The following is a 15,063-nucleotide window of genomic DNA, read 5'->3' on the forward strand; positions in this document are numbered from 1 at the left end:
CCCACTGTTTTCCGCCTTTCACTGCATCCCTTATTTTTAAAATTTTTTAAATAGCGGAAGAGACCTAAAATTGTGCTGATGTTTTGAAAATCTTTTCTCTTATGGAGAAACATGGCGATCATTCTTACAATTTATTATGCGTGAAGGGGGATTGCTGTCTCACAGAGCTCCAGTGAAGCTGTGGGCAGATGCAGTAGTCCATCTGCATGCAACAAATGTAGGGCTTATGCCTTAATTAGGATTGTTCTTCTACTGAATCCTCCTCTGTGTCTCCTTCTCTCTTTTTGTTTGTCTTTGCTTTCTGAAGAAGTGGTGATTTTGCTGGAATAACACAGAGGCCATGATATGGTTCCTGTCAGTATTGAAATGGGTGAGGACAGATGACTTCCATCTATAGAGCTGTCAAACTACAACCTAATGCCTTCCAATCCCTTTCAAAGGTATACATTTCTTTTAGGTATAGTTAATTTAATTTACTGTTATGTATGTAAAATTTATCAGTAAAAGTATTCCCATCATATTTTTTTTAATTCTACTGACAGCAAAACTAGCAGAAAAACAGACAGCCAAGCAATTCCTTTAAAATCAAAGCACTGCGGCACCAAGAACATGAAAATGAAATGGCTGCAAAACAAAAGTGGAGCTAAATTCAGTGACCTTGACAGTGGTGATCAGATAAATGAATTAGAGTGGAAACACTACAAAGATACTGGTTATTTATCATTCTTTCACTTTGAATATATTTTAAATTTTCTGCATTTCTAATAACACTTGTGTTTAACAAACACAGGAACAGTTTTCTAGCTTGCTTTTTGCTCTGGTGTCACTAACATACAGGCAGTTGGGATCCAGAGTTTCTGACTTACTCAGAAATGTTGTTAAAGTGCAAGAACCCTGGAAAGAGGGAAAGATAGTTTTTTATTTATGAATGTAGAGACAGTGGTTCATTAAAAGCAGACCTTACTCTTGTGAATCGTAGCTGCCAGAAGGGCTCTTGAGCTGGTCACAGTCTATTATGCTAAATACTGAGAAAGGCTCAGGCCAACTCTGACGTCATGAGAGTTCAAAGTCTGCACATGGTCACTTCCAGTCCTGTTTTGAGTGCTGTTTCGTCAAAGCAGGGAATTGAACACAATACTTTCACAGTAATAATATCCTTCTCTCAAATATCTGAATCATCAATAAAACATATGTATATAATTAATAAGTTGCTGTGGGATAGTACCTTCTGCTGGAATTACATTACTTAATATCTTTTTTTTTCAGCATGAGTTTTATTTTTGGTCAAAGAAACTGCATTTAATTTCACATGATCTTAATGGTATAGAGCTCTCAAGAGTTTACTCTGGGCCTGCCAGTGAGCTTAAAGGATGCAGGGACAAACCTCTTCATAGAAAACCATTTTACAATTGCATTATTGTTAAGGTTTAAAATAGGAGAGATTTGCAGTTGAGGTATGTATGAATAGTAGCAGTTTACAGTGAAGACCAAAAATCATGAGCTGCAGAGTAGGATGTGCTCCTCCATAAATCTTGGATAATCTCATTTTAAAATTGCTAAAATGCAGCTCATAGATTGCAGAGGGGAAGTTCTACTTTAATGAAAGCAATAGATTCTGAACATAAATATTGCCAGAAAAATAGGTAATGAGAAATCAGACAACCACAGACCAAAATGTTATTGTCCTCAGCTCTGCTGTCTATGACAGAAATAACTAAGGGTATTTTTTCAAAGACCTTTTGCTCTGAGAGAGCAAGGGAAACTTTACCTACAAGTGAAAAATTTTCTGTAAATATTCACAGGAAGACAGTTAACCAACTATGGCCTACTTTAAAACTGACAATCTGATCAGAAATACGTTGAAGACACACCTCTCCCTGTTTTATAAACCTACCTTTTGTGTGTACAGAAAAGAACTGCAGACAACAGATGATATATTTAAAATATTTATTTAAAATGATAAAAAGTATTTTATAGTGTCTCTGTCAGTGCCAGATACAAGAGTATGCATAAGCTTAAGTCTCAGTTGTGATTTTTCAAGGTAAATTTTAATATGTTTGTCACACAGTGCTGGAACCTTTAAAATATCACTGAAAAATATTTAATTGAAAAGGCAGTATGATCTGCTGAAAGACAAGAATCTCAAGTTCCTTCTGAGCAAAGCCAGGTTTAGAGGTTTTCCCACCATAGTTTAGTGCATCCTGAACAAAGATTTTTAAAATGTATTAACAAGATTGTTTGATTAGAAAATAATAAGCAAAAGGAATTTTTGCAATAAGAGTTATTTTTATATTATATACAATGGAAATAGCACTTTTGTGTCCATCTTCAATGCAAGGTAGTTTATTCAGATGTCCCATAAAGACACAACAGTACTCATGCTGGTGGGAATTCTCTGGAGTATTGTCCTTGTAGTTTACAAATAAAAAGTGATGTATTGTCTCAGTGTCATATGTCAATGATCTGGGATTTGTTTGTGAAATTTACTGTTTTAACTCCTGCCAGCTGCAAAACTGTGTTAATGGGAGCATGATCCAACCTGTGTTTATCAAGGTGCAAAAAATGAACTTCATTACCTGGAATGGAATGAGAAAAAAATGTAAATAGTCGAATAAAATATTCATTTATTTTAAGACATAAGTGAATCAAAGAGGCATTCTGATTTCGTACTAGTTCTTGTAAAACTGTGTATTAGCTCTGTAGATTTCACAATATATTGTATTTTAAACTATGGCATGGATTTTTTTAATTAAGATTTTTTAAGTTATAGAAAGAAGGGGCATTGAGGGATGTAACTGAATTAAATCTGCTGTAACAGGATGCTTCCCAATGATTCAAAGAGATGATTTTGTCACGCTATAGCTTCCCTTCATGCTTTATTCCTCTGCTAAAACACATTAAACGCCTAAGATCAAATGTAAAAACAGAGTGTAAGCAAACATGGAGTTGTCAAAAAAAAACCAAACAAAAAAACCCCTCCAAACTTCAAGCCAGTTGTTCCACTACACTGAAGGCAACACTCCTACTGATCAGGACGGTGATCAGCTTTGTGCCCTCTCTGTGGGAGGCGGAACAATGCAATGCCACTGCTGCAGGGTTCTTCTGGACAGCAGACTCACACAGCCAACACACGACTCCCCTTCCTCCTTAGGAAGCCTCAGGATAGCAGCCAAGATAGAAGCAGATAAGGCAAACAGCTGAAGGAGGGGACTGTAACTTCCAGACAGAACAAACAGGCTCACCTGGGCCTAAAATCAAAGTTCCTCCCTGCTGAGCTGGATCTCCTTGGAAATCAAAAGCTGGGCCAGTCATCGCTCTCCACATACTCCTAATACTTCCCAAGAGCATGTTTGATTTTACATGAGGGCTCTGCACTAAACAAAACAGCAAAATACTTGTTACCTAGAAATACAAAACTACATAAGGCAAAACCAAAATTAAGTTGTTTCTATGAATAGCCTACAATTTCCTGATTACTGAAGAAACACAAGTTTCTCAAAGTTTAGACAAAGTAAAGTACAGCCTACAAGAGATGGTCTGATGGGCAGCTCCCTTCCTATTTCTGTCATGATCATATTATTTTATCAGAGCATTCTTGTTTTATTCTGTGTAAGACAAATCAAGGTCAGAAAATTACTCTTACCTGATGTGCCTGGTGTGTTGTTACCTTCACCTCTTTTCATGCCAAGTGTTTTATAAATTTCCCTTTGTGGATCTACATATATTTCATGTGTATACCCAGTTAAACTGCAAAAGGGCTGCAAAATATGTGCATACAAAAAATATGTTTAAGGTTGAGATAGTAATTAATTAGGATCTACTGACAGTGGAAAAATACTCTGAAAAAATCCTGATATTAAAACCTCTGAATCCATCATGTTAAATGAAATTAAAGGCCAAAATTTTTAGCCCTGAAGCTTTTACTAAAACACAGCTTCCAGTGAAATCAAGCAAAGATTTTCCTGAACAATTCTGAAAAAACAAAATTTTTAGTTATTTGTTTTAGTCATGTACTACTATTAGGATTGTTTCATGGAAAATGAAAAGAGCTCATTTTTCTGTGGTTGTAAATGATCATCCTTTCCCTCAGAACAAAATCCTTCAGTGTAAATCGTTAAAACATAAAACAATAGAAAATACTCTTTACTTAATTACATTACTTAATGACTGCTTTACCTTGATGTGGTGATAAGATGACTGTCCAATAACTATAAGCCTCACATTTGCATCCTAGAACAGAACGTAGATATTGAAACTATAAAGAGGAACTCTGTTTCTGCATGGCTGCAAAACATTAGCAGAATCTAGTGTTCCAAGTTAGTCATCAGGGTATACTGAGTTAAAATTATTTGAAATTAAAGTCACTTACATACTTGGAGCACTTGCTTTTGTCTGTCCTCTACAGTAAGTGGATGTACTAATTTATTGAGGGATAAATTATTTTTTTAAAGGTATCTTTTAAGTTACAGGTATGTAAATTTTTATGTTCTCTTTAACATTAGTAGAGTCATATTTTCAACTGATTGCAAGCTGTTTATGATTTTGGAAATGTAAATTTTTACCTGCATCTAGAAAAGCAACATGCAAATGTTGGTGCATGTACAGGTACCTCTGTGATTTACATATACCAATGTCCATTAATATATATATATAACCTGCATCCACGTGTACTGATATCTTTTGCAGGTGCAACATTAGGGCTGAGCCTAAAATACAGGCCAAAACGTAAGTTAATTTAGATGCCAGTAATACAGTTAACGGAATTTAAGATTATTCAAATATTATGATACAATGCTTGCCCATCCCCAATAGAATCACTTTGACTTTGCTTTTTAGTGAAAGAAATCCTCCTAAAAATCAAATACTCATACTAAAAAAAGCAAGGACGAATTTGATTCTCTTTATATATTTATTTTAGTGGCCAAATTTAAAAAATGTCATACTGAGTAACGTTAACTGAACGGTTAAGAAAAATCTTGCCCTGAGAAGGGAAGCTGAAGCTTCTCTACTGAGAAGGGATCCTGAAGAAGTTGCTCCTCTACATCCCCAAGTTCCTATTACATCTAAGCCCTGCTGGGTCTCTGTCATCAGCTATGCTGCTGTTGGGAACAAAATGTGACAAAATTTAAATCAGCAGGCTAGAAGAGACAGATTGATCTTTCTAATTTAGCAGAGGATCATTGTCTTTCCCTGGTATCTCCTACTGCTCAACAAATACCAGTCCGTGGCAACCCCTGCCTACTCCATTTCTCCTTTCTGTCACTATGTCACTCCTGTTTGTGCAGCTGCCTGGTGAACAGGTTACAGAACTGATGCAGCTTACAAATAACCTACAGAAAAAGACTATTTTTAATCCAGATCAACTTTCTGATCTTGTTCCATGCACCACCATCAGTCAGCTGTACCAGCATAATAGAAACGGCAGTAGTTAGTGGTAGAGAATAGGCAGCTGCCCAGAGCAACACTAATTGAGAAAGAAATGCCTGTCAAATCTTGTCTAACTGTTCAGAACACAGTCAAAAAAACAGCATCAAGCTAATAGTGCAGGGAGAAATAATGCTGCTGCAAATGAGCATGTAGCGCAATAGATTCCTTCATGTGTCTCCTAGGCAGATACATTATGGTAATTGTAGCAAACAATGGAAGTATTAACTTTGTTTTGAGCTACTGTTTTATTCCTAGAAGGCTTAAACATCATGCAAACATGCAGCAGGAGGTAAGAGATCTGTGTGACTACAGCAACCCCCTGTACAAATACATATTAAGGACATTGTACTTACTTCTAAAAAACTCTTGGGGACTTTTGCCAGGTCTTCTACATACTCCTTGCAGGTGTAACATAAAAAATTCTGCAACATAGCCAGTTGGACATGTCAGAAAGACGTAATTGCATAGCAGTGAAGCATCGGAGTCTGACTTCAGGCACAAACCAGAAACTGGGAACAGGAGACACTAAACTTCATTGCAGCAGCCAAATTTGGATTAGGGTCTTGGTTTTATCCAAGGCTGAACAGGGACACTGGGTTTGAGGCCTTGCTATTATTTATCACCGGGAATGTGACAGCTGGCTTATTGGACAGGGAAATTGGGGAACATAATAGTTGTTTCCCTAAACACATGGTAGTAGATTTCTTTCCCTTCAGATAAAAGTTATATCTTTTACCAAAGAATGGGGGTTCGTGAAAACAACTGATCTGTTTTCTAATATTTTCTTTTCTCTCTGCTGCAGCCTAGCCTGTTTAAGGCCCTCTCCATTTATAGCCAAGCTAGAGCTCCCTGCATGTAACTTGTTTTCTAGTTTGCTTAAGTGCCTCTAAGCTCCAGACAGGCAAGCTAAATCTGCCTGGAAACTCCTTTCTTCTCACCCGCACAAACACCACAATCGCTTTCTGCTCCCCATACAGGGCCCTGAAGGGGACCTTTTTCCCGTCCGCATCTACCACCAGGCACTGGGCGGCCTCTTGCAGTTCCTCTGGCTCCGGGTGCTGCGAGACGTGCGTGCTGCAGATCTGCTGCGTGACGGGGGCTGCCGGAGGATAGGCCATGGCTGAGTGGCCTCACTCCAGCTCTCGCTGTCTTTGCCTGGCTTTCCTGGCCTGGAAGAACGGAGGAAAAGAAAGGCGGAGCCAGACAGAAAAGCTCAGGGGGGATGTGACCGTGATGAAGTATCGAGGCTTGGTGGGAGGGTATCATCTCTATTCCTGGAACGGATCCACCTCCAATAGCAGCAGGGTCAGCAGCTGAGTGCTCCACGTCTGCAGATGTTTCACTCACTTAAGGAGGAGTTGAAGAGTTTGGGGCCTTTGAGTAAATAAAGAGCGAAATCAGCTGCCAAAATCATTGCATATCAGGGGAGCCAGAATGCAGTTTGTTCCTGTAAAACATAACAAAACCATAACCAAACACACCAGAAATTATGTGTAATCAGAGCACTGATGTTACTGTAAGGTCTCAAGATCAGAGTTTGCTTTGCAGGATGCCGCAACAGTTCAGAGGATTGTGGGTGAACTGAAAACTTCTGTCTTCTAGGAAGTGTCAAGCTGCTGCATCAGAAAGGGCAGAGCCTATTTTCCTGTTTTGAAGTAAACATAAACTTTGGCAGGTGAACAGAGATATAGAGGATGCTGAGCAGTACAGATGTTCATATTGGTACAGAAACAACACATAGAAATGAATGAACTGAACAGAACTTCTTAAAATAAGAAAAACACCGGACAGATGAAAAATATTTCAATCTGTAAGGGTGTATTTTGTTAGCTGAAAGTTCATGAAGTGAGTTCAGCACCTTTTTCTTAACAGAGAGAGAAAAAGTAGTATGAGAGGGAATAGGACTGGATGGATCTCCAGAAGTTATTCTCCTTTCTGAGGCCCTCTGATGGTGTTAATTCTGGAGTGCCCCTTGGCAAACTGACCCTGTTTGGGGTCAAACACAAATCCCCTGTACTTTGGATTAAGCCCATTGCTTCTTACACTGTTGGAAGTGAGCACATGGAACAGGTTGATCCCTTTGCTGCATCAAGTTTTTGTCACTGAGCAGACTATTGCAAGGCTGCCCTCAATTTGTTTCCTAGACTAAACAGTCCCATTTTTTTCAATTCTTTCTTCTCATAGGTTGTGTTTTCTAGAACTCCTAGAACACATGGCTTGTATTTTCCTCTGGACTTTCCAGATGGTTTCCATTATTTGTGAAGTTCAGAGCTTAAAACCAGACACATTATTTTAGCTAAGTGGCAGGTTTACTTCACACATCTCGGGGGCTGTGCATCCATTTAAACACTGTGGTTATCTCTTTTGCAACAGCACATTATTGACTCGCATTCAGCCTGAGGTCCACTATAACCCCCAGCTGCTTTTCATCAGGCCTTCCCTGGCAGGGAGTGCATTACTACCGTTCCTCTGATAATGCTCAGTGAAAGAAATTCTCTCTAACTTCAGTATGTCTGAAAGGTCAAATTAGCTCTATATAAGACATTTACATGTGATGATACAATATAATTGAACACCACAGTTGAGGTAGTCCCTAACTTTTAAAATTCTTGCCAAAAAGGACATCAGGGCACTTATAATGCTTTATGCCAGATTAACAATGAAGAAAACTGAAGAAAACAGTTAGCACTGCAGTGTAAATCACAGTATGAGGGGAAGTGATCTCTGGCTGATATAGCCATGTACAAGTTTCTAGCACATATATACAGGCAAAACTATCCTGCCACTGGTTTAACCCTCTCGTTTCAGCCATGGACATTTATTTCATGGTATAGATCTAACCTGTGGCTTTACTAGGTTGATTGTGATCATAATAACACTTTTCTGATATAGTAAATCACACTTGGAATGATTGGAAAGCACTTTTTGTATATTTGCCTATGGCTGTGCACTTCAAGGACTAATCTTGTGGTCCAGTATGTCCTCACAGTGGTTTTTATTTAAAAGGCAATGACCTCAAATTGGTAAAGGATTTATGAATATTGTGAAAATTATGTTCTACTAGGTAAGAACTTGGGCAGTATTCCTTACGTGTTGTTGCTATCAGACTTCTTTGTTCGCTTAACAGTTACATACATTTTATCCTATCAAACAGATCTCAACTAGCAGCCCTGAGCCAAATCTGGTCTGTGCAGCAGCACTTTGTGGCCCCTCAACAATAATGGTGGGGAGCACCCTACATACCCTTTGCTACTGCACGATGTAGCAGAGCAAGGACAGCTGGTTGGACTTGATGTGCTTTGCGCTTCATCTTGAGGCTAAAGTGGGCAGGCCAGCCACATAACCTTGTTGTGTTATGGCTGCAGTGAAATCTCTGGGTAACACAGGCCTTGCTAGGCAGGAGCAGGTGGAGCAGCTCAGCACCGAGATGTCATTGCAGCCTGGAGCAGGGTCATTGTCTCTGCAGCTGGAAATTAGAGCCTGCGCAGGAGGTGATGCTGCTGCAGGGGATCTGCCATCATGGTCTCTGTGCGGGATTACAGAGAGGGATGAGTCTGCTCATGGAAAGACTCAGGCAGGGTGTCACATGATCACAGGACACAGTCCAGGCCTGGTATTGCAAGCAGTTGATCTTGTGCTTAGACTCCAGAAAGCTCATTCTCATTTGAATTGAAACAAAGTCTTTGAGGAGCCTAGTGTATCCACTGGAGCTGGTAAACATAAACCAATCAAGACTACCTCCAGACATCTCTCTTTTATGCTGTTTGACCATCTTAAACTAGTTTAAGAAGCCTATTCTTAACATCTGGTTTCAGCAATATGCTATTGATGACTAGCAGCTTTCTTCTAACGATGTTAAAGGGTTCTCCAAAGAAGAGAAAATAGCCCCTAAAACAATACAGTTGTAATTTTTGTTTGGGTTCTCAAGTATTACTAGAATACAAACATAAATTGCCATCATCCCCCATTTTACAGAGAAGGAAGAGAGACTAAGAAAGTTTAACAATGACATTTTCTCTGAAAGAGGAATCACTCTAAATTAGCCATCATTTTTGAAAGTTTAAGCTTAAAACTGTTCATTTAAGTATATACTTATTAAAAATACTGATATAAATTCCACTGGCTTAGATGGAAAGAAAGAACCCATATCTGCTGACTTCAGATATTCTGGACAGTACTGACTGTCTAAGAATATGGTCCACCAAAGCCATAAAGTCCTACACTGTGAGTTGTGATTAGGAAGACTTTCCCTTCTTTCCCCTTCTCATCTTTCCTTACAGATCTTTAAATACAGAAACATTTATATCATGAAAACATAGTACTCATCAGAGTGATGTCTTTTTTAATGTCTTAAGGAGAATCAGTTGGTACATTGTCATTGTTAATCATGATGTAGCATTCAAGATTCATGCCACTTTCTTCACAGCAATGTAATTTACAGTTTTAAAGAGAAACTTAGGTGAATACTTAACAGTTGAGTTGCTTTGTCTTGTGGATAAGAAATTCAGATTCCTACCATCTCAAGAGGAAGAAAAATAATTACACATAGATGTAGAATAATTTGTTCTGTATTGGCTAATGAAACAAAATACCAGCTGTAATTATGTAACCTGAATCCTTTTATTTGTAACAGCAGAACAAAATATCTGACAAGAGTAACTTGGCCTATATAAGTAGCATACCACCCTGTTTACGGTATGTAGTGTTTATTTATAAAGGAGCATATTATTATCAATTTACTACAAGATGTGCTATGTGTTTAGTGCTAGTATATTTACTGTTTTTTTTTGGCTAAGTATTATTTAGTTAGATATAACATGGTTATTAATTATCACTTAAAAGGCTTTTTATTCTAGAATTCTAAATACAAGTTTATTGTGCTATATGCTAGCTAAAATTAAATTGCTTTTAAACAGTAGTTTTAAAGAGAACTGCTTACAGCCTCAAAAAAGTCAATTTGCTGTTGTTGGTTTCATCTCTCTCTTTTTTTTTTTTTTTTTTTTCCTAGTAAGTTCTCTTAAACTCCTGATGTGGTTTCTTTTTGGTTTTCCTTTCTTCTTCTTACTAAGGGAGGAGAGTTTACAGTTTCAAAACTTGCTTAAGTATTTCCACGTGACCACTTTGATTTTCAGTCCCTTTTAGTTTTTCAAGGTTATTCACAAGACTAAGGGCTTTGTGAATCTGTTTGCAGTGTTGATGTATAGTGTATGCTGATTAACTGTTGCCTCATGACACAAAAATAGCTTAAAGATAATGAAAATATACTCTTACAGCTCAGTGATCATGCTTACACATGGAGAACACCCCTCCCAGCACACCCACGCAATATGTTGGACATATTTAGTTTAGTTATACAAACCTCACAGGGAGAGCAGTAACTACAAGTTTCACTACAAAATATAATGATATTAAGTGAAATGCGCACCACCTGGATATTGAAGTAGCCTCAAGGCATAAAAAGAGCCTTTAACACATTTAGTCAGAGCTCTCTGTATCTCGTCCATTTCTGTTTTGCAGCTACCTACCTTGTGTGCTGTAAATGAAAAACTAGGATGACCAGCTATGAGACATGGATAGTAAATTACATGTGGAGACACTGTTCTGTTGCTTTCTGTAAGTGCTGCTGATTTAAATCTTTCTTTGAAGAGCTAAGAGGAAGCAAGTTTCTCACCTGAAGAAATGACCTATTTAAATAGATAAAGCATAGGCAAAAAGCAAATAAAAGACATGCTATAATCCAAACTGGTCAAACAGTTTGCCATATATCTTGTAGATAGTAAGTCTCTTAGAAAGTAAGCTAATTATCTTTATCGTTTAAATTATAGTGTAAACGAGATCAGAGGATTATGAGATGAAGAAGGAGAATAGAAGTAGAGGTTTTCACAGACAGTCTTCTTGCCAGAGTAAGCCTTCTTACATAAGACTCTTCTAGTGTCTTAGTGGTAAACAAATACTTTTTTGAAAATCTTAGATACTATAGCTTTTCTTTACAGACACCATTTATTTCTAGCAGAACAATCCAAAGCTTTGTTTTCCAAAGTTTTCCATTTTTTGCCTATGCTGAAAAAACATACTGTAGGAAGATTTTTTCCAGCTGCTGTTTCTATTTTCTGTGTGCATAGAGAGCTGGTTGTGTACTTAACAGTGGATTCAGTTCAACTGGCTCTGTTACATATGGCAGCTTCGACATTTAGCTACAGTTAGGGATTCTCTTCTTGAGGCTAGTGAATGGTATAACATAGTTGCTAGAGGTTAATAACCTGAGCTACTTCTAGCAGAGATTTGGAAAAGATCTCATGTACTTCTTGGTGTATAGTCATGAGTAGCATCACTTTGACATCAGATACATCTCCTGCGCCTCTTTGCTAGAGGGTTCAGTTAGGAGGCAGGGCCAACTCCCATATACAAGTAGCTTGTATGTGTGCACATGCATGCAAGCATTTAAGCTTGATTGACTGCTTGTATCCTGAGGGCTGCAAGTCCATGGCCCATGCACAGTCTCCTTCCATTGAAAATGACTAAAATAGGTTGCCTCATTATCTCTGGTTGTTGCATGTCCGGTTGAGATGATGTATGTGCCAGACTTGGGCCAAGTAAGCCACAAGTTTCTTTTAAGTACTTCCTGAAGAAATGATTTAAAGAAAAGGAGTCTAAAGCTAAGATGTTTTCTAGTGGCTGTCATGTGAATTGGTCATCAGGAATGTTAAACTACAGGGTTCTTCAGTTGGGCCTTTTAAAATGTCTTTAGTGGAAACAATGTGTTTGTTTCCTTAATGATGAAACTTCCGCCATTGTCAGTAAGATTCATGCCACAGCTGGAACTGAAGGCCTGGTCCTTAAAGCTTTCTGAGCCTGGAATTTGCACTGATGTCAGTGTGAATTCTGTACTTGGTGCTTTGAGAACTGATCCTTGGCTTAAGGCTAAAGAAGCTGGCCCCTGCAGTATTTTAATAGTGTGCCAATGCTTAAACATGAAAGCTTTTTTTTTTTTTTTCTGGTGTTTGCATCATAATTGCATTATTTTCTTTAACAAAGATGTTAATCTGCTTCAGAAGATTTTCACTTCTTAATGAAGTTATTTATTGTCTTTCCCTATTTTTCAGTTACATTCATGTCTCTTTCCTCTTTACATGCACATTTCTGTTGCAGTTATTTGTTTATGTACAAAGCTAACAGAATAGGAAGGAATACAAATATGTCAAATATACTTTAGTTACAGGAAATCTTAAATTAAAATGTATTAACATATCAGCTAAAACATGCTCCTCCAACTGAATCATCTGTAAATGATCCAGTGTTATCTGCTTTTGCAGGTTGGTGAAAGGCCATTTAAATTAGTTTCAATTTATGTACTATTTTTCCCTTATATTGTTGCCTTTCATGTTATGAGTTAGCATGTGCAATAGCCTTCTGTCTGCATCCAAAGATTTCACACATAATAGCTGAAGAATAAAAACAAACAAAAAGAAAACAAGGGAAGAGAATAGCAAGGGAATGAAAAATGACTGGTTACATTCTGTTTCTCATCAGTTCCACCCCTCAATATCTTAACAGAATTTTGTTTGATTTTCCTTACTGTTCTCCTATAAAATGCCCACAACAACTTACGCTTAATTTTCTGGATGCTGATTATCGTGCATCAACAACTTGTAAAAAGCAGCTTCTGTCATTTTTGCACAGCAGTGCGTAATTCTGGGCTCAAATCACTTCTTCAGGCTGAATTGACTTACTCTCTTGGTTCAAAAACAATCAACAGCTGCTGTTCAAAAGTTTTCATTAGATACATTAACATTCAGGCTGTGGTCCTGCCACAGTCTCCTAGTTTTTGACACAGAACTCTAGTGACTTGTATTGATTTGACCATACAAATAAATTAGCCAGGTGTCATAACAGTCAAGCCACAAAACATATTTGTTTCTGTGCTGCTACTCTGAATTCTACAATGTGAAATTCTTTAAAGAACCAGTTTGCTGGGACGTATCAGATGATGAATGAAATCTGGATGACAGAGCAGATGGGATCAGCACAGGGTCTGAAACTGCCATACCCACAGGAGTCACTTCTTTAGTCACAGCTAATGTAACTTGTGCAGCCTTTCCTGAGTGGTTATAACCACTGTTGCTTTTGTAAAATGGAAAGTCCCCACAACTCAGGACTAAGTAAAGTAGAGTTGTCTTGATGATCTTTATGGATCCTGTTCTACCTCCCTCCTACTTCTTACTAGGCTGTTCATAGCCAAGGAGATGAGTTAGGGATGTCTTAAATTATATATTTTATTTTTAACAAGTGCATCAAATGGCTTTTGATCAGCTCAGTCTATGAAAGTATTTATCCTGCTCTAAAAATACCTTCTTCAGGAAGCACTTGGTCCACTTTGGAAATATATATATTTTAAACATAATCTATTTTCACATGAAGTATGTGTATAGATGACTGTTGTGGAATGCTTCTTCTTTGGCCTATACCTCTGTGTCTTTTGGCAATGACTTTTGAATTCCACACCTGTGGCTTTAATGAGATTCTTCTAAAATTCACATCTTTAATAATTTTTCTTTGTAATTCTGTGCAGCTCTGTCCTCACTAAATTATTATATTTTAACCTCTGTTTCCAACAAGGTAACAAAGAGCTTGTTAACACTCAAATGTTAATTCTGATTAAAGTAGATTTAAATTCAAGTTCTGTGGCTATTGCTGAGTAACTCCACTTGTGGGTGTGCTTATTTGAATTCTGCTTATCTGAAATAAATCTCAAATAATGAGGCTAAACTAGAACAAGGGATTATCACTCAGGAAAAGGCATGTCAAGACAAAGTTTTTCAGAATATCTATACCTCGTTGTGTAGACAAACTGTGAGAAGTCTTTTAGTGTTGTACTACTTTAGCTTTCTATAGGAATTTCACAGGACACATTTCTTTAAAGTGACATCAGATACAACAATGAGATAATAATAGCTTTTATTTTATTATAAATTGAACTGGACTGCTTTCTTTGAGGAAAATTGTCTGTAATCTTCCAGAGTAAGTTATTTACTGGATTCCAGTTCCGGAAGAAAAAACATAAAGAATAGGGAGTTAACAACTGGACTGCTGGGCTTGACAAGTTTGATAGATAAGTCTGTGCACAAAGAGGGTGATAGACTGTCTATCAGTCTGTCTGCAGTTTCCCCTACAAATCATAGTATTATAATAAAAAAAGAGGTCATGCCTTACTGAACCTCTAAAGAATTAGAGTCCCAGAAAGAATTTTCATACATTAAGGGGAAAAGCTGTAGCAGAAGTAAAAATTCTCTATTTTCCTGGGTGCAATATCTCCTGTGTATTAGTGCTTGCTGAGGCATTCATGACATCTAGGCAAGTGTTTGCTTTAAAGCATAGTTTTGCCACAAAATTTGGTCTTGCATTGTTACAGGGTACTAGAACTGCACAGAAAGGCTTCTAAAGGATGGAAGGAGTGGGAAAGTAGTTTGTCACGGGTGCAGAGGTCTCAATTCTCTTGACCGTTTGAGGGACAAGAGTCATTCTGAAATTCCAGGCTTTCACCAGAAAATTATTAGTTCTGTTTCCTTGATGAAGGAAAGCTTGAAAATGCAACCCATGTACCTAGAATTCAAATGCAGCTAGAAAGATCCCCAAATG

General features: G+C 37.7%; 1 protein-coding gene across 7 annotated transcripts; it reads right to left on the reverse strand.

Annotated features, from left to right (window-relative positions):
• Positions 1 to 1,933: 1,933 nt before the first annotated feature.
• On the reverse strand, positions 1,934 to 6,632 carry PRXL2C (peroxiredoxin like 2C). 7 transcript variants are annotated; one of them, XM_013953165.1, is made up of 6 exons: positions 6,444 to 6,632; positions 5,781 to 5,849; positions 4,177 to 4,230; positions 3,644 to 3,758; positions 3,243 to 3,374; positions 1,934 to 2,576 (listed from the first exon to the last, which is right to left on the reverse strand). In XM_013953165.1, the coding sequence occupies exons 1-6, from the start codon at positions 6,543 to 6,545 to the stop codon at positions 2,449 to 2,451; spliced, it is 600 nt and encodes a 199-aa protein (XP_013808619.1). In that variant the 5' UTR covers positions 6,546 to 6,632; the 3' UTR covers positions 1,934 to 2,448. The 7 variants fall into 7 exon arrangements, with proteins under 7 accessions (XP_013808619.1, XP_067171702.1, XP_013808616.1 ...); XM_067315601.1 differs by having other exon boundaries at positions 6,441 to 6,632; XM_013953162.1 differs by having other exon boundaries at positions 6,420 to 6,632.
• Between the last annotated feature and the right edge of the window lie 8,431 nt (positions 6,633 to 15,063).

The sequence above is a fragment of the Apteryx mantelli genome, chromosome Z (genome assembly GCF_036417845.1).
Source record: "Apteryx mantelli isolate bAptMan1 chromosome Z, bAptMan1.hap1, whole genome shotgun sequence".
In the NCBI taxonomy this organism is placed as follows: domain Eukaryota; kingdom Metazoa; phylum Chordata; class Aves; order Apterygiformes; family Apterygidae; genus Apteryx; species Apteryx mantelli.